At 41.1% G+C, this 21,113-nt stretch overlaps 1 protein-coding gene across 1 annotated transcript; it reads left to right on the forward strand.

The window, feature by feature from the left end:
• The first annotated feature begins 15,555 nt into the window (after positions 1 to 15,555).
• Positions 15,556 to 16,723, forward strand: LOC121616407 (trace amine-associated receptor 13c-like). The gene is made up of 2 exons (XM_041951162.1): positions 15,556 to 15,728; positions 15,907 to 16,723. The coding sequence occupies exons 1-2, from the start codon at positions 15,556 to 15,558 to the stop codon at positions 16,721 to 16,723; spliced, it is 990 nt and encodes a 329-aa protein (XP_041807096.1).
• Positions 16,724 to 21,113: the final 4,390 nt, after the last annotated feature.

The following is a 21,113-nucleotide window of genomic DNA, read 5'->3' on the forward strand; positions in this document are numbered from 1 at the left end:
AGAGAGAATGTGACATGAAAAAATTCTGTTGCCATTTTTGAGACCAACATATTATGAAACAATGTCTATCTAACTCAAATATGGCATTTTCAATGCAGAGAACCTATTTCTTCATGTTGTTGAAACAGTGAATTCCAAAATCTATGTGAGTGAGAAAACTAAAACACCATTCATGGTTTTTGACAGGAATTGTGTCTCCGTGGGCCTCTGCTGTTCATTGTCGCCATCATTTCTGTCCCTCTCTTGTTTTGTTACAGTGGTGAAATATACTTTAATATGATGGGAATTTCAGTGACACATACCAGCACCCTCAGTGGTTTTAGTCACAGGCCCTGCTTCACATACAGTGTGAATTAAAATTTCTATCAGTATTCTTTCAAAACCGGTTAGAAGTATTATTACACATATACGGTGAATAATTCCCACTCATAAGCATGAAAGAGAAACTATCATGGAGCATCAGAGAAATTGGACAATATAAAAGCATGACTCCTCTCTTCATATGATATTATGTATATGCCACACATGACATCTTACAGACTTACAAAGTGCTTTAAGAATAAAAGAAGTAGAAGGTCATTGAAGAAACAATAAAAGGCAGAGCAGAGGTAAGATGAAAATGATAATAGTCTACACACTGTTCTAAGCTACGTAGGCAGACTATGCTAGTGCATTTATGGAAGGTTCTGACTCATCCAACACTTAATATCTGTCAGATCAGTGATAAGGCAAACTGATATACTAAATGGCCCCATTCAAGCCCAATTCCAAAAAAGCTGGGACACTGTGTAAAACAAAGGTTTTTTTTTTATTTTTTTACATATACTCAATTGAAAACAATACAAACAATACAATATATTTAATGTTAATATAATGTTAACATATTTAATATTTTTAAAGATTTTTGCAAATATTTGCTTATTCTTTGATACCAGCAGTATCTTTCAGGAGCAACAAAAGAAAGAAAGTTGTGGAACGCTCCAAAAACATCTGTTCCTGGCTCAGTCATTCACAAGCAAGGATGAAGTGAGGTTCGCCACTTTGTGAAACACATGATTCTATTAGGGATATTACTGCATGGGAATAGGGATAAGTTCAACAACAACAACAATAAAACACACACAAAAAAGAGTTTTGCAAACAAGACTTGAATGACAGTGTGTTGTTAATGGATGACCCCTAATGAGAAACAGTTGTCAGGAGCACCTTTATCAAGCAAGAGGAAATATGGCCACAGTGGAGGTCAAACTCTAGTCTCCCCAGTTGCCCCAGGTGCCTTGGTAGAGGTTTCAGATGTCAACCATGAAGGGGAATGAAGTAGTGCAACATACATCCCACTCTGAAACTGGAGGGAAGTGCTGAACATAAACCATTTTAAAACATTAAACATAGAAACATCAATCGCAACATTGCTCACGTGCACCCACCTCCAGCCTGGATGTATTTCCTTTTTGCCGAGTCAACTGCAGTGCGCATGGAGGAACCCTTTGTGTGCAGTTGCACTATTAACCCACCAGAAGGCTGCAAAACTATATACAGGACAAGCATATCAATTTTACAGAAACGCATAATAGAGGTTATTTCTAACTCTGTTACACACAGCTATACTCAGGTGAGGAGGTCGAGCCCCACCTGTAGCCATGCCCTGCAGGGGAACACACACACTTAAGAGACAGGGGAGAGACAGACAGGAGACAAAAAGGGAAAAAAGGAGGGGAGACTGTAGATCAGAAACTAGGTCCAGAGAGATACCATGCAGAGGGAAAACCTGTTTGACTAACAGGTCAGGGTTTTCTTTGACGATTGTAGTGAGGTAGAGCACCTGACATTGTGAGGTAGCGCTTTTGAATGCACCTCTAGACTCCAGTCCTCAGTAGCCACTCCCTTAATTGCAGCCAGCCTATATAAGGGCTGAGTGAGCACATGCTCCTTCTTTTGGCTGCTGGTTCCTGTGGGTGGTGGCTGCTGTTTGCTGCACTGGTAGGTACGGGAGCCTTTTTTAGTTTAGTTGTCACGTTTTATTTCTTCCCTGCACTCTTATTTAAAACCCCCTTTTTTTTCTCCTCTTAGTAAGGCTGAAGGTAGCAGTGGTGTCTGAGCCCTCTCCCTGCTGTAGTGGTCTGGTACTATAGGTGGTAAGTAGGGTTGTGCTTTTTAAACTTTCAAAAGCAGTGTTGTGAACCAATATCAATCTCATTTTCACTTTATTATAGGTTCACGTTCCTGCTGTTTTGCCCTTTAAGCGTCCTTGTGTCCTTTTTAGAGTCTTTGTGTTTGGCCCTCGTTTTGTTTGTTTTGGTTTCCTGTTTTGCTTTCTTGTATTTTCTGCTCAGTTTTGTTCTCATTCTGATTTGCTTTTACATCATATTGAGTTATTTCTTTGAATATATTAAAACATCTGGGTTGCTGTATTTGTTTTGTTATTAGTTTCTTTTAGTGAGGTGGAGTGCCATTTTGTTGGGGAGGCTAGGTACCCCGGGTAAGGGTCCTATACATTGCATGTCAGTAAAGGCACTGGGACACGATTGTTGAGATTGCTGTGAGGTTTGCTGTGTTTCACTGAGGTGAATAGTGGTGGCACCTTTAGGCACCCCTGCATTGTCTGCCTCCCCACTGATGGCCTCTGCTCACTCTTTTCTTTAGGTTATGTTGGGCTGAGTTTTTTTTTAGGTATTTAATTATATCTCTGGTTTTTAGATCGTATTTGTTAAAGCCTTTTTAGATATGTTTATAATCCCATCCAGTGTTTATTTAGTTTTATTTTGACTAGTTCATTTTTCCCTTTTTTCCTTTGCAGCTTCAGCCCTGCCTGTTTATATAGATTTTCAATAAATAATTCATTTATTTAAAACGATACGTCTCTGTCCTGTTTCAGAACGAATCTGTGTGCTTTACTAATCTCCCAACCGTTAATATTCTTGAGGTATTTCCTGGGGTGCAATTCCCCAGGTGGCGTTGTCGGTTCTCCCCCCTCATAATACTTTGTGACCTTTCTCCCCTCACTCCGCCACACAGGGAAGGGAACATTAGTCAGGAAAATGAAGTGAGCAGCCTCAGAAAACCTGTCTAGAATGGTAGTACACAGTACTGCTGAGAGAGGGCATCACGCTTGACGTTGTAGGTGAGGGTGAAATTAAATCAGCTAAAGAACAGGGGTTCAGAGCCTGGCTAGAGTTTAGGTGCTTGGCTGACTGGATGTAGGATAGATTCTTGTGATCGGTCCAAATGACAAATGGTTCCTCCGAGCCCTCCTACCAGTGCTGCCATCCCTCCAGCGGCAGCTTTACCACCAACAGCTCCCTATCACCTTTCACTATTAACTTTCTGGAAAAAAGCACGTGGATGAAGTTTCTGCTCTGCCCCGGACAGTTGTGAGAATATTGCACCTACCACAGTATCAGAGGCTTCTACCTCTACCACAAACTGCAGAGCAGGGTCAGGTTGGATCAGGATCAGGATTGGGGTTGCTGTGAAAAACTTGAGTCTGGAGAATGCAGTGGCCGTATCTGGGGCCCATGAGGAGGGTGAAGTTAGCTTGGTTAAGGGGGCTACTACTCTGCTGTAGCCACGGATTAAATGTCAGTAGAAATTGGCGAACCTCAGAATCCCAGAACCCCCAGTTGTAGCTGTTTGTGGTTTTCTGGGCTTGGCCAATCCTCCATGGCCTTAATTTTCTCCGGATCCACATCTATTCTACCAAAAATGCTGCTATGAACTCTTTCCTTTTTTTTTTTGACGCCATAATAAACTCAACACATTATGAACTTGTCTCTTTTGCTTTTAACTGCTTTTGTCTTAGGTGGATTTCTCTGCCAGAGAGCGAAGGCCACCTGTATAACACCATAATGGGCACTGTCACCCACAGCGGGCACTGGTTTTCAAGAACCAGAAGAGGCTTTCCAATTTGACTAAAAGTCAGCTATTAACGTTAGTTGATGATGGCAGCGCAATTCACAACATTGATGACCATAGTGAACCAGAACCGTATGACCTGATTAGTACGTAAGAACTGAGGGATTGAGAGTTCTGGAGGATGAAGGCATGGCCCAATTACAGGCACCAGGGTGGTTGAAGCTAGCCAGGCTGGGTCCGTTGAGATGGGAGAAACAACCCATCAATGGGGATGCTCCACTCCACCTCATCCTGATAGCTGTCAAGTCAGTCATCCAACTACACCGACCAGAGACATCCCCACACATCCATTATGCATGAACCGTGACATTCAGTGACAGAAGTGCACAAGCTAACCTATCTACAGAGAACAGACCTTCACACGCATCCACCACTATGGGAAGAGACATAAGTATGCCAGCTAGGAACCTCACCACTCCAGCATTGGCCAAGTCACTCACAGTGGGTGTTGGTGGTGCTCCCCTTAGGAGGGTGAGTCTTCCTTCCAGCATGGGAGATCAGGTACTGAGGGTGAATGGTGTTGCAGCTCTGCTCCCACACGGAGTTTAAGCTACATGGTGGACAAATCTCTGATGCTGGTTCTGACATGTCATACCGTTGCCTTTGTTAACAAAAAGGTTTGCAAGAAGGTTTTACTGAGGCAGTGGTAATTTGCACTGTGATTAAGATCATCAAACCTGGTACATTCAGGGAGATGTTAACTAACAAAGGTGACCTAACTGCTGATGAGGTAAAGTGGTTTCTTTGTGCACACATCAGGGACAAAAACAGTACTGAGCTTTCTCAAGAGTTTAGTAGTGCTTAACAGCAAGACAAAGAGAGCCCACAGCAGTTTTTGTTCAAAATCATGGGTTTAAAGCAGCATGTTCTATTTGACTCACGATAGCCTGGTGTAGAGTTTAGCTATGACAAAAAGCTTGTCCAGGGTACCTTTCTGCACACTATTTACCAAGGGTTAAATGAGAAAAATAACCATATTCAACAGGATCTCAAGCCCCTTCTCACAAACTTGCAGGTTATTGATGACCTTCTCCTAGATCAAATTAGTAAGTCTACTAGTGAGGAGGCAGACAGACTAAAACACCTTGGCACAGTAGCTAAAACCCAACCAGTGAATGTAAGCACAGCTCAGCATGACAGTGACTCAGCTACGCAAGCTAAAGTTGACACTGAGTTATAGCCTAACGTGCTGTTGTTAAAGAACTGACTGCACAAGTGTCTTCACTTACAAAACATCTGGTCCAGATGGGGAAACCTACTGACAGTGTGACACCTGGGGACCCCTGCTCACCAGCAGCTCATCGTCAGGCACCAACAGCTGAGACCAGGGGCAGATGCAGTGACTGTGTACAGCAAAGCAAGGTGAGCTGCCCTCTCTGCTTTGTTAGTGACCAAGCTGGACACGCACCATAAGCTGTCTGCAAAGGCAGAGATTGGGAAATGGGGTGAGGTCACTTGAGAGGGGCAGCCATTGACCATGACAGCTGAGGAGCCCCCAGCGCAAGCCAGCCACTCTAAAACAGCCCGCCATGTAAAAGCCAACACACAATGTCAACCAACACAACTCATAGGAAAGCGATGTATGGTCTCATGTGCTATTAACGGAGTCCCTCTTCAAATGTTGCTTGGCTCAGGGGCTCAAGTGACTATGGTGGGGAGAGCCTGGATGGAAAAAGCACTTTCCAACATCCAAATCCAGCCACTGGTGAGGAGCGGGGCTGGGTCTGAGGTCTGTGATGTGGATTGGAGGGGGGTGAAGTGGTGTGAGGATGGGGCTGCTGTCAGGGATGCACTGGGGGAAGGGAGGGGATGCTGAGAGGTAGTGCTGTCTGGTCTGGACTGGGCTCTGGTGGATGGGAGAGTGAACGGGGGCTCAGCTCATTTGCCCACTCCCGGTCTCCAGATTCTTGGCCCCTGCCGTAGTCGCTGCTGTGGCCTGAGATGGTTTTCAGGCCCCTCCAAACCTCTCTGGCATTGTTCCCCTGCAGGCACTCCTCTGACTTCCTCCTATTACTCTCCTTGCCTTTCCTGATCTCACTTTTCAGCTCCCTCTGCACCCTCTTCAACTCAGTTCTGTCCCCAGACTTAAAAACCATTTTCTTCTTATTCAGTAGGGTTTTTCACTTCAGGGGACACCCAGGGTTTGTTATTTGGGAAATACTGTACCTTTGTGGTCGGCACAGTGTTGTCCACACAAAATTGAACATAGTCTGAAATGCATGTTGTCAAACTGTCAATGTTTTAGCTTTGTTTTCACTACCACTGGCTGGTCTTACATCCACTGGGTATAGAGCCTTGACTTGGATGTGTGGAAGGCAAGACTTTCTCCAGCCTTCATTAATTACCGTGAGCTTGTATCCAATAGTGCTTGTGTTGCCACTCCCTCACAGAAACAATCCACCATGCATTTGTTTTCCAGTGAGAGCCCTCAGCTTGGCTTGGCTTGGGTCATGTACCTTGTCATCCAGTTCAGCTTGGCATGGAGCTACTGATTTTGGGGGTGTGACAGGCTGGATTGTCACCTTCATGCTGTCAGATTTCCCTGTCAGACCCCTCTGGCCAGTGTTTACATTGATCACTTATTCCCTGCTCCTGACACACTTTAAATCCTCTCCTAGTACTCATTCTAGTATGGAGGGTGGGCCCTTGGGGGTTACTTATGCTTATTATCCTTATTTTAGCCATTTCTTCTCTCAACAACCTGACTGTTTCATACAGCTCAGAGTCTCTTGAACTTGCAACAGCAAGTGTTTTATGATTCTTAGATTTCACTTCACTGACTGGTCTTGAATCCCCACTCTGGGTTCACTCACACCCTGCCCCTGCTGACTGGTCTGCATTTCAGTTTGTGGCTCATTTACTTTTGGGACTTTGTTGCTGGTGTTCTTTCTTTGCTTGGATTGTCTTACTGACTAAACACTAGCTGCTTTATTCATTTTGTTGATGAGTGTTTCATATGTCACTCTCTGATCATCAAGATAAGGCTTCAGCTGAAACTTCTGGATGAGCTCAGGGCTGTACTGTTCACCTGACTCAGCTTCCCTTGAAGCAAGCAACAGCCTCTTCTTTAACTCAATGGCTCTGAAGAGGACGTTTTGAGGCGACTCGTAGCAGTCTTGTGTTATGTTTACCAATTTGTGATATAAATCTGTAGAACTGTCCTCTTTGAAATGTCCCTTCATTTCATCTTCAGTTGGGGAAGAGCAAGGTCCCTCTGTATCTCAACCATGTTGCGAATACTCAAGCCTAGCTTGATCACAGCTTCCATAATTTCAGCTTCACTGTCCCCCTTACTCAGGCCTTTGTCAATATGGTGCATCAGATTTGTGTAAGAAAGCTTGTCCTTTTGTCCCTATTTCCCCAATCTGACCACAGATCTCGAATTCCCTTCTTATTGTCACCTCTGGAAGCTTGCTCACGGTTGTAGGTAACACATTTTGTGAAGCTGAGGCTTGACTTGATGATGCACTGTTTACTCTTTCCCCCAGCCTTCTCATTTGGTCCTGCAGATCTTGACTGTTTAACAGAAAAATATTCAGAGCTTCTGCCAAACTTGGGTTTCAGCATTTTCACTAGATTATGATTAGCAACATCCTCTTCTTCATCATCTATCACACTATCCATGGGTTATGTAATTAGTTTGATTAAAATTTCCCTTGTTATGACATCTCCACATAGGCTTTAAGCTTCAAAACACACCTGTTTCAGCCGGTCCAGTTGTAGCAGCCAAAGTCTCTGAGACACGGCTTCAGCCTTTTTCATCAGATCCATTATGTTTGATGTGGACAATGTGTGCCCCCGTAGTCAAGCCACCATAATCTCCGACCACATTCTATTCTCTTCTAATTATATCTGTGCCTCATTCCTGAGCTCAGTTTTACTCATATGATCACTCACAAACTCTTGCTTGCTGCAGATGAGCTCCCATTGTCTCACTCTTTCTCAACCTCTCCACTCTGTACGCGCTCAGTTTTACCTGCACACATGCTCAATCTGGCACAGCATTGCGATGTGCCACAAAATCAACCAACCAGAGAACTGGAGAAGGTAAATTCTGATTTGCTGTTTTGTCTCCAATTAGATATAGCATCTTTGGTACAACATCAGCATCCCGGAAGCATTATGAAAACTGACTAGAGTGGAGTTGTTCGACTACAACTGGATTAAAATACTTTTTCGTCAGTATTTTTTACTATTTACTTGTGTTACAGAAATTCCTTACTAGTTTTATGTATTATAGTGCTGTAGTGTTGCGTAGTTTGGATTAACTTTATATGTTCATGTGTCTATAGACATCAGCATTTGTGTGAATAGTTTGACACATCCTTCTTTAGCAATCCTGGCTAGCACAGTGTCGTACAATGTCATCTGAACAGAAGCACCAAAATGTCACACCACAGCCACATGTGAGTACTTTATATTGCTTTCGGTAATTTGCATACGTGCATTAGCATTAATGAAATTCTGTTTGTACTTGAGTCTATTACGTCACATTCATAGACATACATATGTAGATGCTGCATCAAGCACTGATTCACATGTCGATGTTGCCGCCATATTGGATGAGGCAAAAGTTAAGGGTCGGAGAACACACATACACACACACACTCACACACACACACACACACACAGCGTAGTTGTATAGATGTTCATCATTGCCCCCCCCGTACAGATAGATATATGCATATATGTTCATCATTGATCCCCCCATATAGATAGATGTATATATGTTCATCAATCACTGAATATCACAATGATTAATGAAAATCAGTTAAATGTAAATGTTCGTGCTCTTTATTCAGAAAACCCACCTGTCACAACTACGTTTCAGGATCCGATTATTATAAACAGATATTTAATATAAATATTTCAATATTTATAATCACAATAACAGTGTTACCTACATTGGCAGCAGTAAATCTCATAAAATCATTAGAAAAATACATACGTTGGTTTGGTGTTTACCTATGTCCTAAACATATAAGGAGTAAACATTTATAATCATCACACTAAAAGTTACATGTTGTTTTTGATGCACATTTGTCTCTCAAATATATTAGTGCATGTGAATGGGGAGATAAAATGTATTAACTTCAATCACTTTGTACAAAGGCACTTTATAAAGTTCGGCCTATTTCCTTGCATTAGTTTACGGGGCAGATCTGCCTCATATCAGTTTCCACATCACCTGGTTGGGAGTGACCATGGTATAAGTGGGATAATGCCCTTCGAGGTGTCCATTATCAGAAATGAATGGACGACGCGGAGGCGAAGTCCATTCCGCGAAGTTGGGCATTATCCCTTACGTAACTGTGTTGTGCTACGATATTCTCTTCTGCCCATCTCTCTTTCTTACACGCACACACACATACAAACACACACACACACACACACACACACACCTGACTGACCCAAGCCCATGAGAGTGGATTTGTGTCAAGCACTTAACAAAACAAACATCCATTTAGTTAATACTTTCTAATGAATCCCTCTCATCAACAATTCACACCTTTGTGTATTGATGTCAGATGACTTCAAACTCTAATCTCAGAGGGATCATTCCAATCAGAGGTGTTAAAAAAAACATCCATGTTCCAAAGTAAACATATGATGTAAAATCCACACATCAGCATATGATGCAAACCTTCAGTCCACAGAAAATGGAACATGGAACACATATTATTATTATTATTATTATTATTATTATTATTATTATTATTATTATTAATAATAATAATAATAATAACACAAATTAGAAATGTATTTGTATAGCACTGTTCAAGAGACACAGCAATAAGGGCTTTCCATAGACTGTACGAAAAACAGCAATCACAAAGCAAAAACAAAAACACAAGACAATATGAAAGCACACAATTAACAGACAGTGTAAAAGAAATTCACAAATAAATCATACAAACAGTAGAACAAGTTAAACTATTAAGATAAAATCAAGTGGTTGTACAACACAGCTGTAGTATCTAAAGAAAAGGACTTAAAAGACAGGATTTAAAAGCAGACACAGCGAATGACACAGCGAATGCTCAATCACCTTTTGATCTTAACCTGGACTCTGGCACGGCTAGCAGGCCTAAACCAGCAGATCTAAGAGGCTTCTCTGGACCAAAAGGAGTCGCGATTTCACTGATGTACTGATGCCTGGCCATGTACAGAATGTAAGTCATGAGTAAGATTTTAAAATGGATTCTAAAAGATACTGGTGATCAGTGCAAGGAGGCTAAAATGAGGTGATGTGAGAAGAGTGTTTGCTGAACTCTGGTTTTTGTCAAAAGTCTGGCTTTAAAGGTTGGAAAGGTTGAAGTTGAGCAACATCTTGGGCACTGAGGCAGGTAAACAAAATGTTTCAATAGCCCAGGTGGGAGGAAATAAAAGCAAGAATATTTTTCTCTGAATTGCTAAAAGATAACATTGCTCTGATCTTGGAAATATTCCTGCTGTTGAAGATCACCCAGGTTCTCAGCAGGGCCTTCAATATTTGGGATAAGATGAGCGATAAGTGGCAAGACTTGATAATGGATCTGCTCTGGGCACATGATCAGCACCTCTGTTTTGTCAGAGCTTAATTGCAAAAACCTTTGTAACATCCAGTGTCTCAGATCAGCTATACTGCTCTGTATAGTGTATACTGCTCTGGGCAGCTTGTTGCATTCAGAGGGTCTCATGAAGAGAAATAACTGTGCACCATCTGCTCAACAATAAAATGAGATGTTATGGTGGTAAATTGTTTGATCTAATGGCTGCATATACATGAAGTACAGCCTTGTTCCATTAATGGATCCTTGAGGTACGCTACATGATGTTTGTGCAGCTGAATAGATAAATTGATCAATTGAGACATAAAATTTCCTATGTGTCATCAGTGATTTCAAAAGCTGTGTTACGGTCAAACAGCAAAAGTATATAGCGCTGTCCTGAATCTGCTGAAAAAGTAATTTTTCACCCTGTTTGGTACTATGTATTTTACTATGCAAAATTGATATTTCTAAAAAAATGCTGTTGTTATTAAGCACTTCCAGTAGTTGTTATAAAAACAGTTTCTCAAGAATTTTTCGAAATGTTAGACATTTTTGGTATTAGTCTTTTTTTTTTTTAACTGTTGGATCAAAGCTCAGTCGTTTCGGCAGAGGCTGAATACAGGCTATCCCAAAATAACCTGTGGCACATCCAGAGGAACAGCAAACTTCCATTTCAGATTTCAGATTTCAGATTTCTTCCATCACTTCACTGAACAGTTTAGCTGGAACGAATGACTGGAGTCATCTGTATATCAGTTTCCACATCACCTGGCTGGGCGCTATCTAGCAAGCAAGGACATGAACAAGGAAAAAATAATTCAAGAACTTTGAAAGGAAATATTTGCTGAAATTTGGCACCTTTTGTTGAGAAACAAGGAAATTTCTCATAGTCAGTAGCAGATGATGCACAGGGACTAGTGGTGGGAAGTTTGACAAGCTGATTAATGGTTGTAAATAACAATCTGGAAATGGGCTGTTTGGTGGTTATTAATTTACTTACTTTCTCGTTATAGATGACCAGCGTATCTTTCATTTCAGGTTATGGACTTAGAGTTTTCATTCCCAACCTTTGTGTTCTGTTTTCCTGTATGCTTTTTTTCAGTAAAGCAATGTGCCACTTCTGTACCACTTGAGTTTGTTTGACGATCTGAAGTTTTATCTTTTTTCTTCCTACAATTTTGACTTTTTCCTACCAACAGAAACTTGGCTGCCCAAAGGCGACAGCATGACTCTTCTTGAAAGTTACCTACCATGTCACACTTTCCTAAATGATCCCAGTATAACTGGATAGGGCGGTGTTTTAGCAGTTTTATATAAAAATAGTTAAAGTCTGATCTTGGTTTATTCTTTTCTTTTGAAATTTTGCCTTTTGTTACAAAAGGGCAACCTTAACATTAAGGGATTGAAATGGAGTTGGGTTTAAGTTAAGGCTCTGGTGGTTAACAGCCCTTGTCTTTCTTTGAAAGCACCTTGATTTGGTCACAGTGGGAATTTCTTGAGGGGAGAGCCTGATACAGCTAGTCCACACAGAAAGCAAGCGAGTCTCAAGGCTTGTTGAATGTAGGCCATGGCAGACAGAAGAAGCTATAATTTGTGACCAGTGTTGTGGTTTGATTAATTATTTTGTTACAGATCATAATAGCTTTAAAACTGAAACATGGTTGGGTGAAAAAACAACAGGGCAGCAGCTCATACTGAGTCAGTGCCCCTTAATTTGAACTTTCTGGATATACTTTAAGCAAGATGAACAGGAGGTAGAGTAGCTTATGTTCAAAGATGTGCTCTTGTGTAAACAATTTTCATTTGGGACATGCAACTCCTTTGAATGTGTCTCTGTTAAACTAGATAGCAGGCCTAAAACTATTCTATTAAATGGCAGTTTTTTTTATGGTTCTGAGGTGGTTTAGTACAGGTGCATTTAGCTGATCTTTTTAAAAAAGTATCTTGATTACTGTAGTTTTCAGGGCTCTGAGGAAAACCCCTAAAAGCAGTGCCAGGCAACTAAAGACCTTTTTAAAAAACTCAGAAGGCAGGATTCAAGGCGCTATTTGAGTTGTGTCATCTTTACCAAATTATTTCTAGTTGATTGCTGAGGTCTGTTATTTAAGTAAGGAAGCACTGATAGTTAAATATTTTGAATTTTTTCGCAGAAAAAGTCATTACATGACTTTGTAGAATTGAATTCAGGAGGCACTGGTACTTGTGGGTTGATGAGTTTATCCGCAATGGCAAACAGTGTGTGTACATTATTATTCTTGAAAAAATCTATTGAGAAAGTTGTCTTTGTACAACACAGTTATTTACTGACAGAAAGTTTCTATCTTGACTTTTTCAAGTCTGGATTTAGGCCCCACCACAGTACCACAGCTGCAGTTGTCACTGTCCTGAGCGTTCCGATCTGAGAAAAAAAACAATAACTTTCGTTCATTCTGAACGAACTGAACTTTGTAGGAGGCCATTTTGTTTTCCTTGCACTACTTGGTCGAAAGCGCTATGAAACTGTGTAGTCAAGCATCAATATCCGTCTTCTTTTGGAATGACTTATAGAAACAGTGTTTGTAAATACAGCTTTTATAAGATGTCTATGTGTCGAGGTCTGAATTTTTGTGGAGAACAAGTTAAGGCCATGTTTTTTGTTTTCACGTACGACCCATGTAACCTGTCTGTTAATGTTTGTAGTCATGTATATCAGATGGGCTTTATGAGGCATATAAAACATGAAGAAAAAGCATATTAATGTTACGTTTTCTAGAGTATTAGGACCCAAAATACCACATACAGTGCAGAGGCAAATCCAGATGAGGCTTAGTCCGAGATGACACAGTCCAAGTCAAAACTGATCCCAGGTCCCTTGGTCACCTGAACATAGACAAACAGGGAGAGTCAAGAGGGCACATTGTAGACATGCAAAAACTGATGAACTGGTACTTAGCGTTCTCTGGGGTCTTTGTTAGGAAGGCAGACAACACTGTGTAGGCAGGTGAGTCTTGATTGCTTGAGTGAGAGCAGCTGTGCTCAGGAGGAGAGGAGGCGGGGCCCAACCTGATGGCAACGCCCTGCAATAACACAGACTAGACTTGCAGATTGGGAGAGACAGACAGGAGACAAAAGGAGGGGAAAAACACAAGTACACATGTATTGAAGGAGTTCTGTCTGTCTAGTTCAGGAAGGGGACTGTTTGACAGGGCCAGAAGACTGGCTGGCTGGACTGGATTGGCATTACTCTCAGCATAGAATCTGGTAAAGTCCCTGTCCTGTTGGACCTTGCTGCTACATCTGATGCGGTTGATCACGATATATTAACAGAATTTGTTCAAGTCCTACCTTCATGACAGAGACTATTCTGTATCACTTGCTAGCTGTACATCAGTGTGTCTGCCAACAACATTTGGACTTACACAAGGATTGATTCCCAGGCCTCTTTTTAGTCTTTACATACTAACATTAAATAAAAATATTCCGTACTTTGTGGTTTCATACCACAGGTATACAGATGACAGGCCATCTGTGACGATGCTGTCTCACATCACGAACCTCTTTTTTCCCCCAACTCTGTTATTTGTGTTTACATTCTGCTAATATCCATGACATTTGCACAACTATCTCGTGCAATATTACAATTTTTTGATGTGCTTATATATTTTCTACCATGCAATAGCACAAAACCACTGTATTTTATTGTCCATATTTTTTCCTTATCATTTTCTATTGTGAAACTATCCTTCACAAGGCAACATTATTTTTATATTATTTATGTTTATACCATATGCATATATAGCGCTTTTTATTTTGTATCCTTTTTATTGTCATTTATGTGTTCTTTTCTACCCCTCCATTTTGTTCTTGCTGTCACCAAAATTTACTGAGCGTGGGATCAATAAAAACGTATGATCTTTTCTTGTTGTTTTTATTCTACAACCTCAATTCCAAAAAAAAAACAATTGTCTAAAACCTAAATAAGGACAGAATGAAATCATTTGTAAATGAATTGTTTGCAGACAACAGTTTCGCAAAGTGTTCCCAAGCCCATGTAGTAATATCCCTTATACAACCATGTGTTTCACACAGTTATGAATGTCGCCTCATCCTTCCTGAACGACTGAGCCTTTCCAGGATGCCCCTTTCATACCAAGCCTTTCATACTTGTTACCAATGAACCTGTTTACCTGTGGAATGTTCCAAACAGCTGGATTTTGATCATTCCACAACTTTCTCAGTCGTTTGTTGCTCCTGTCCCAACTTGTCAAAAAATGCATCGCTGGCATCAAATTCAGAGTAACCAGATATTTACAAAAATCAGTGAAGTTGATCAGCCTCATCAAAATCATGTGTACTTGTCTTGTCTGTATATAACACCTTATGGTGCTTGTTATAGTGGCTATGTTTGTGCACACTAGATTTTTCATATATTTAAGAAAACTATGACAATAAAAATTAAAAATAGTGAGGAGGGAAACTAATAGGTAAATAAACATGTAATTTTCAGATGATCCCACATCATCTGAATTCTGCTATGGTTTCTTGCTGAGTGGCCTCCTAAACAGAATGACAGAAAAGTGCCAGGACTGTCACTCCAGCCCAATAACAAGGCTGCACGCACCAACCCAACCGACTGGATTTTTATACTGTTGGTACTCTTTGCAGGTAGGAATGTGACAGTGCATCAGATTTTTATCTCTAGATTGTATTCACAGTATCTTGAGTCTAAATACATGAACAGGATATGCCTTACTTTCAAAATGAAATGCAAGCAGGTAGAACAACTAGGATCCAGATACAGCAGTTTATACTTTAACTCTAAAGCCCCTGTTCTGGGTCCATAACAAGACTAACGTGGCTGTGCTGTGCTTTGCTGTTCCCCAATACAGAGCAACATGGAAATTGTCATTGAAAACATTTCATGAAATGTCTGATGAAGATAGATGGAAAAGTGAAGAGAGAGTTACAAAAGAGAAAAGTTCATCTATGGCCTCTAAAAATAAAAATGTCACCAGAGGAAAAGAGGGAGGAGGGATGTGGAGAAAGAAAAGAGATAAATCACCTCTGTGCCAGAGAGCTTCAGGCAGAAAGCTGAAAGAGCTCAGCAGCTTCTTGTCTCCTCTTTCTGATGATGAAAACCGTTGAAGAAGCTGAACTCTGCTTTCCACAGCTCCTCAACTCTTCCTGCAGGAAGACTATGCATCCTCACTCTGTATCCATGCTCACTTACATCATACTGTCCTCCATCTCTCTTCTCACTGTGGCTCTCAACCTGCTGGTCATCATCTCCATCTCACACTTCAAGTAGGCAAACATTTCATCAGTGAATGACACTGTTAGCTGTACAGAAAGAAATGGTGGACTCTGAGACTGTGATAATTTTTGAAATAATGTTTTTGTATTTGAGTCATGGCTTTTGTCTGCTGGAATGATAATTGATACTACAAATAACAATAAGTATATTGCCCACTTATCTCTCCAGGCAGCTCCATACCCCCACCAACCTCCTCCTCCTCTCTCTGGCTGTCTCTGATTCCTTCGTGGGCTTCCTCATGTTGTTTCAAATTGTCCTCATAGAAGGCTGCTGGTTTTTGGGTGACTTCATGTGTGCTGTGTATTATGTTTTCGACTATATTGTTACCTCCGCCTCAATAGGAACCATGGTGCTCATATCAGCTGACCGCTATGTGGCTATTTGTGACCCTCTACACTACCCCACCAAAGTCACTCAAAAAAGAGTTCAAATGTGTGTTTCTCTGTGTTGGATGTGTTCTATTTTCTGTCACAGTTTGCTGCTGAAGGATAATCTGGAACAACCAGGCAGGTATAACTCCTGTTTTGGAGAGTGTGTGATTGTTATTGATTATGTTGCAGGACTTGTTGATCTGTTTTTGTCCTTTATTGGTCCTGTCACTGTCATTGTAGTTCTGTATATTAGAGTATTTGTGGTGGCTGTGTCTCAGGCTCGGGCCATGAGGTCCCACATTGCAGCTGTCACTGTCCAGTGTTCAGTGAAAGTAACTGCTAAGAAATCTGAGCTGAAAGCAGCCACTACTCTTGGTGTTGTTGTAGTTGTGTTTCTAGTATGTGTCTGCCCATATTTTTGTGTTGCACTTACAGGCCAGGACACCATGCTCAATGCTTCATCTGCTGCCTTTGTAATATCTCTCTTTTATTTTAACTCCTGTATAAATCCTGTAATCTACGCCTTTTTTTACCCCTGGTTCAGAAAATCTATCAAACTCATTGTTACACTTAAGATACTGGAGGCTGACTCCTGTGATTTCAGCATGCTGTAGAGAAAGAATGTGATGTGAAGAAATTCTACTGGCATTTTTGAGGCCAACAAGTAACTAACATGACATTTTCAATGCAGAGAAAATACCTCTTCATGTTGTTGAATCAGTGATTTACAATATCTAAACTTTTGAGTACTGAAAAAGGGATACCTTTCATGTTTTGTAAAATGAATATGTTGGAAAAGTGATAAATATTTTGGTAATTTATTTTAATTGATTTGATTAAAAATGAAATGAAATGAAATAGAATATGGTCAATGAAGAGAAGCTAAAATCGGTGTAATGTGTACTTTTTTGTCACAAATTATATACACAAGCAAGATTTCTGCTCTGTTTTCACTGTTTACTTTTGTTGCATTGCCAGTTAAAACCTCGATGCCTAGACATTATTTCACCCACAAATCATCAAACTGGTTTCACTATGTGTATTTAAAATCACATAGCAAAGGCACTGTGTGATCTAAATCATTATATAGGCTTTGATTGGTTTGACTTCCTTTTATTTAATATCACATCCAGGTAGTTGTAGAACTGTGTTCTGCAGCTGTACTTGCTTCTCTTTAGTTTGGTGAGCCCAAACACAAGGTCATTGGGAATAAAACCCATTTTCACACAGCCTCTAGATTTGCTGCAAAAGCAAAGACAACGTACAAAGTCACTCCAGTGCACTTTTGAATCATTATGTATAAAATGTAATAATTTATCTGTAAGCACTGAATCATTTTCTGAACTAGATATTCAGTAAAGTGAGGGTGAAAAAGCTAAATGATAACATTTTTATGGAAACAAATAATAAAAATAACAATAATAAAACATCCACAGAGCATTTAGAAAGGTGTGGAAAAAACTATTGCTTTTTTGTAAAAAATGTATTAAGGGGCTGAGGAAAAGGGTGGACTCCAAAAGCTGGGCACAGATATTGATGGCTTCAATAATAAAAAGGATTTATTGTCACAAAAAGGAATATGATCACTGGGAGGTGTTCCATGTAGATCCATGATGGAGCGGACAGGCGGATGAGATGAGTTTTCTGGAGATGGACTACAGCTGGGCAGACTTGGCAGATTGAGAGGGAGAAGGAAGGGCGCTGGTGAGCAACAACTGCAGTCAGACAAACTTATCAGAGCTCCTGCAGAAATGTACTAATTTTATATGTGAACAACACTTCGACTTAAAATCCCAGTTAAAAAGTAAAAATCTTATTATCAATAAGCCAAAGGGCTATGAAAACTCAGAAAAAACGAAGTGAAGGGCATCAAAACTTTAAAAATACAGATGCACGAACAGACCATCCAGCACAAGGCCCTACACCTCCTTGGTGAATAGTTTAGATAAACCCAACCAAGTTAGGCTTGTGCCGATGGAACAATGAATACCGCAGTTATCAAGGCTGATATCCTCTCCTCCTCCTTCTCCCCTCCTTATTTATTTATCATATATTTTTTTTAACCTCATTTATTTATTTATTTGTATTTATTTATTTTATTTTATTTTTTGCTTCTTTGCTCAGATACCATACATTCTTCACATCATACATGTAGCTGCCCTGGTTATGAAAGATTCACGCTCCGTACTGATGTCCACAATCACATTCATTTTCCTCTCTTCGTGGGGTCACGGAACACCGTGAAAAAAAGTTTCAGTAACAACAAAACAATGTCAAAAACATATTTCTTTAACAGAATTAATCAGAATGCTTTTTACCGTGTACGCCTTGTAAACCAGCAGTAGATTAAATTCATGAGCATAAGAGTCTTGTCTTGTGTTGCTATGTATAGCGTCTCTCATTTCCCTCGTCTCTCGCTCTGAACTTCCGGTTCTCGTGTAAACTTAATTACTCAAGACATTTCACAGAAACATTTTAACAACCTTTGGCAGCAGCGTTATGAAGTACAGTGCAAAAGTTTCATTATAATATATGTATGTATATAAAAACACAAGAACAACAACATAGTAGCTGACTGCATTGTTGCCATGGTTACGTATACACAGTGTTACTAGCGTCAGCTGCACTCCCACCAATTACCTTTTGATCAGCAAACGGAGATGCTAAATACACTAACACTCTTCATCACAATCAATGGTATACTAAGCAGTGCTTCACTGTTGTTTCCCTTAAACATTCTCTCATTTGAAATGAACCATGTGAATTCCACAACAAATAAATTCAACAATAGAAATATTACCAACAGAATTTACATCTAAAAAAAAACAAATAATGCTTAGTTAAGGGCAGTATAATGACCTCTTGCTCAGAAAGAGGATACTTAATCAATAACTGACCTTTTCCCACCCCTCTTAGCTACTCTTCACTAAAACCACTAACTTCTGAATGGGTCTTTGAACAATGGATGGTTGGTTGAAGCGTTCTCCCCCGTTCCCTAACTTCTGTTCTCCAATTTGCTCTGTCACTTTTCATACCAGTCCATCATCATCCTGATGTGTTTCAACAACTCTAGCAAGTTTCCATTCATTCCTCCTTGCCATTTCACCCTTTTGCTCCAACGAAGTTAGTTCCCTGATCCGATTTAATGTGTCTCACTGATCCACAGATAGCAATAAAGCATCTCAGGGCACTGATAAAGGCATCTGTCGTCAGATCGTCCAACATCTCTATATGCGCTGCTGTGGAGCAAAGACACTTGAAGAGAAGGACATACCGTTTCTGTTCTCTTGGATCCCTGCTTGGTGTGAAAGGGACCAAAGCAGCCCATACCAGCTCCTCTAGCGGTGCACAAGCTCTCCTGCACTGTACACACTGCCTGATAGATTAAGCTATGGCTTTACTTCCACCAACAATCCAGCACTTCATTTTCTTTTAAAGCACTTCATCTCTCTGGCTGGCGTTTTAGTGCCCCTGGACTGGCAGACCGGGGTGGTGGTCCCTCTATTTAAGAAGGGGGACCGGAGGGTGTGCTCCAACTACAGGGCAAAGGGCAGGGCTGCCCTTTGTCATCAGTTCTGTTCATTATTTTTATCGACAGAATTTCTAGGGGAGTCAACATTTAAGACATCATAACAAGACTGTAACACCTGCACATGTGGGTGGGGTGGTCACAGCACAGTCGCCCGGGGGAGGGCTGCAGCTCCTACAGGGCGCCGTCCTCAACCCTTGGCCTACTATGCCGCACGGGGGAAGGAGGGGGGTGAGGAGCCAAAGAAGGCGTTGAATTGAGGGTAAGGGTGAATGTCCCAGAACGAGGTGGGGGTCGGAGCATCTTGTCTGCAGAAACATCCAGGAGAGTGGAGAGATAAGCATCCTTGAGAAGGCCGCTTATGTCTGGGAGCCAATGGAGATAACAATTGTTTTGGGACGGGCCGACCTGGAATTTTTCTGTCTGCCCTTGAGTCTCTCTGGTCTCACGGTGGCTTGCTCCAAAATGTCCGAATTAGTGACCAGATTCAGCCGAGCCGAGCCGACAGCTTCTCCAAGTTGTTATCCGACCGGTGAAGGAGCTCAGGAATTGCATCCAGTTTGCGATTGAGCTCACAAATCGCTTGAGTCTGAGTGCTGGCAGCCCTGCACATTCCCTCGATCAAGGCAAGCAGCTTGCCAATTTCCGCCAGCATCTTCCTTATTATGCAGTAGATCAGGTATCCGCCAAAGCCAAACAGCAGAAAGCCTAAGATCATAAATCCAATTGTGTATGCATCTTCAACATCCTCAATGGAAAGAACCGACAGACACACGATCCTCCACTTCTCCCAGGAGTCCAACGTGTAGCCGGCTGCGAACGTTCCGTCAGGGCAGGCGGGTTCTCCTTTACCCAACTTCATTGTGGAGAAAATATGGTCAATTGCATTGAGAGACCAGCTGACCAGATCCATCATTTTTGGATTTGGAGGAGAATGCAGAGAGAGGCTCCGAGATAGTTAGACAGAGACAGCACAGGACAAAGAGCAGTAGCAGGGTAGATAAGGGCAGGGAGGGAGCAAAAGAAAAAGCGTCCGCCTTCTTCGAGAGCCAGGAAGAAAAAACCTGGCCAGTTCCTCCATTATTTCGGAGTGTATTTTGAGTTCAGTGTTTTCCTTACCTAGTCTCGTTTAGTGTTTTCCGTTTTCATAGCTGTTTGAGTTTTCCTTCTTCGGGAGTGTTTTTTGTTTCTAGTTTTCTTAGCCATAGAGTTTCTTCGTTATTCCTCTGAGTGAGTGTTTTCTGTTCTTTGTTATTTTTCTTATTATAGATATTATTATAGATATAGCTATTTGCCTAGATTAATTTCATAGCCCGTTTGTTTAACACTTCGCAAATTGGTTCTTGAGTGTTACAATAAACTACTGTGTGAACTGATCTCTGCGTCTGAGTCCTCTTCTGAGTCCCGGCCTGACATTGAGTCCAAATCACGTATGCCTTGTGTGTGGCATTGCACCATACTGGATGGCAAAACCT

This window comes from Chelmon rostratus, chromosome 13 (genome assembly GCF_017976325.1).
Source record: "Chelmon rostratus isolate fCheRos1 chromosome 13, fCheRos1.pri, whole genome shotgun sequence".
NCBI classification, from domain to species: Eukaryota; Metazoa; Chordata; class Actinopteri; order Chaetodontiformes; family Chaetodontidae; genus Chelmon; species Chelmon rostratus.

What these genes read in the sequence shown, in the direction of transcription:
- LOC121616407 (XM_041951162.1), top strand. Translation starts at nt 15,556, where the DNA reads ATGAAAACCGTTGAAGAAGCTGAACTCTGCTTTCCACAGCTCCTCAAC. An exon ending in ATCTCCATCTCACACTTCAA is followed by an intron (nt 15,729 to 15,906) that starts GTAGGCAAACAT and finishes TTATCTCTCCAG; the next exon opens with GCAGCTCCATACCCCCACCA.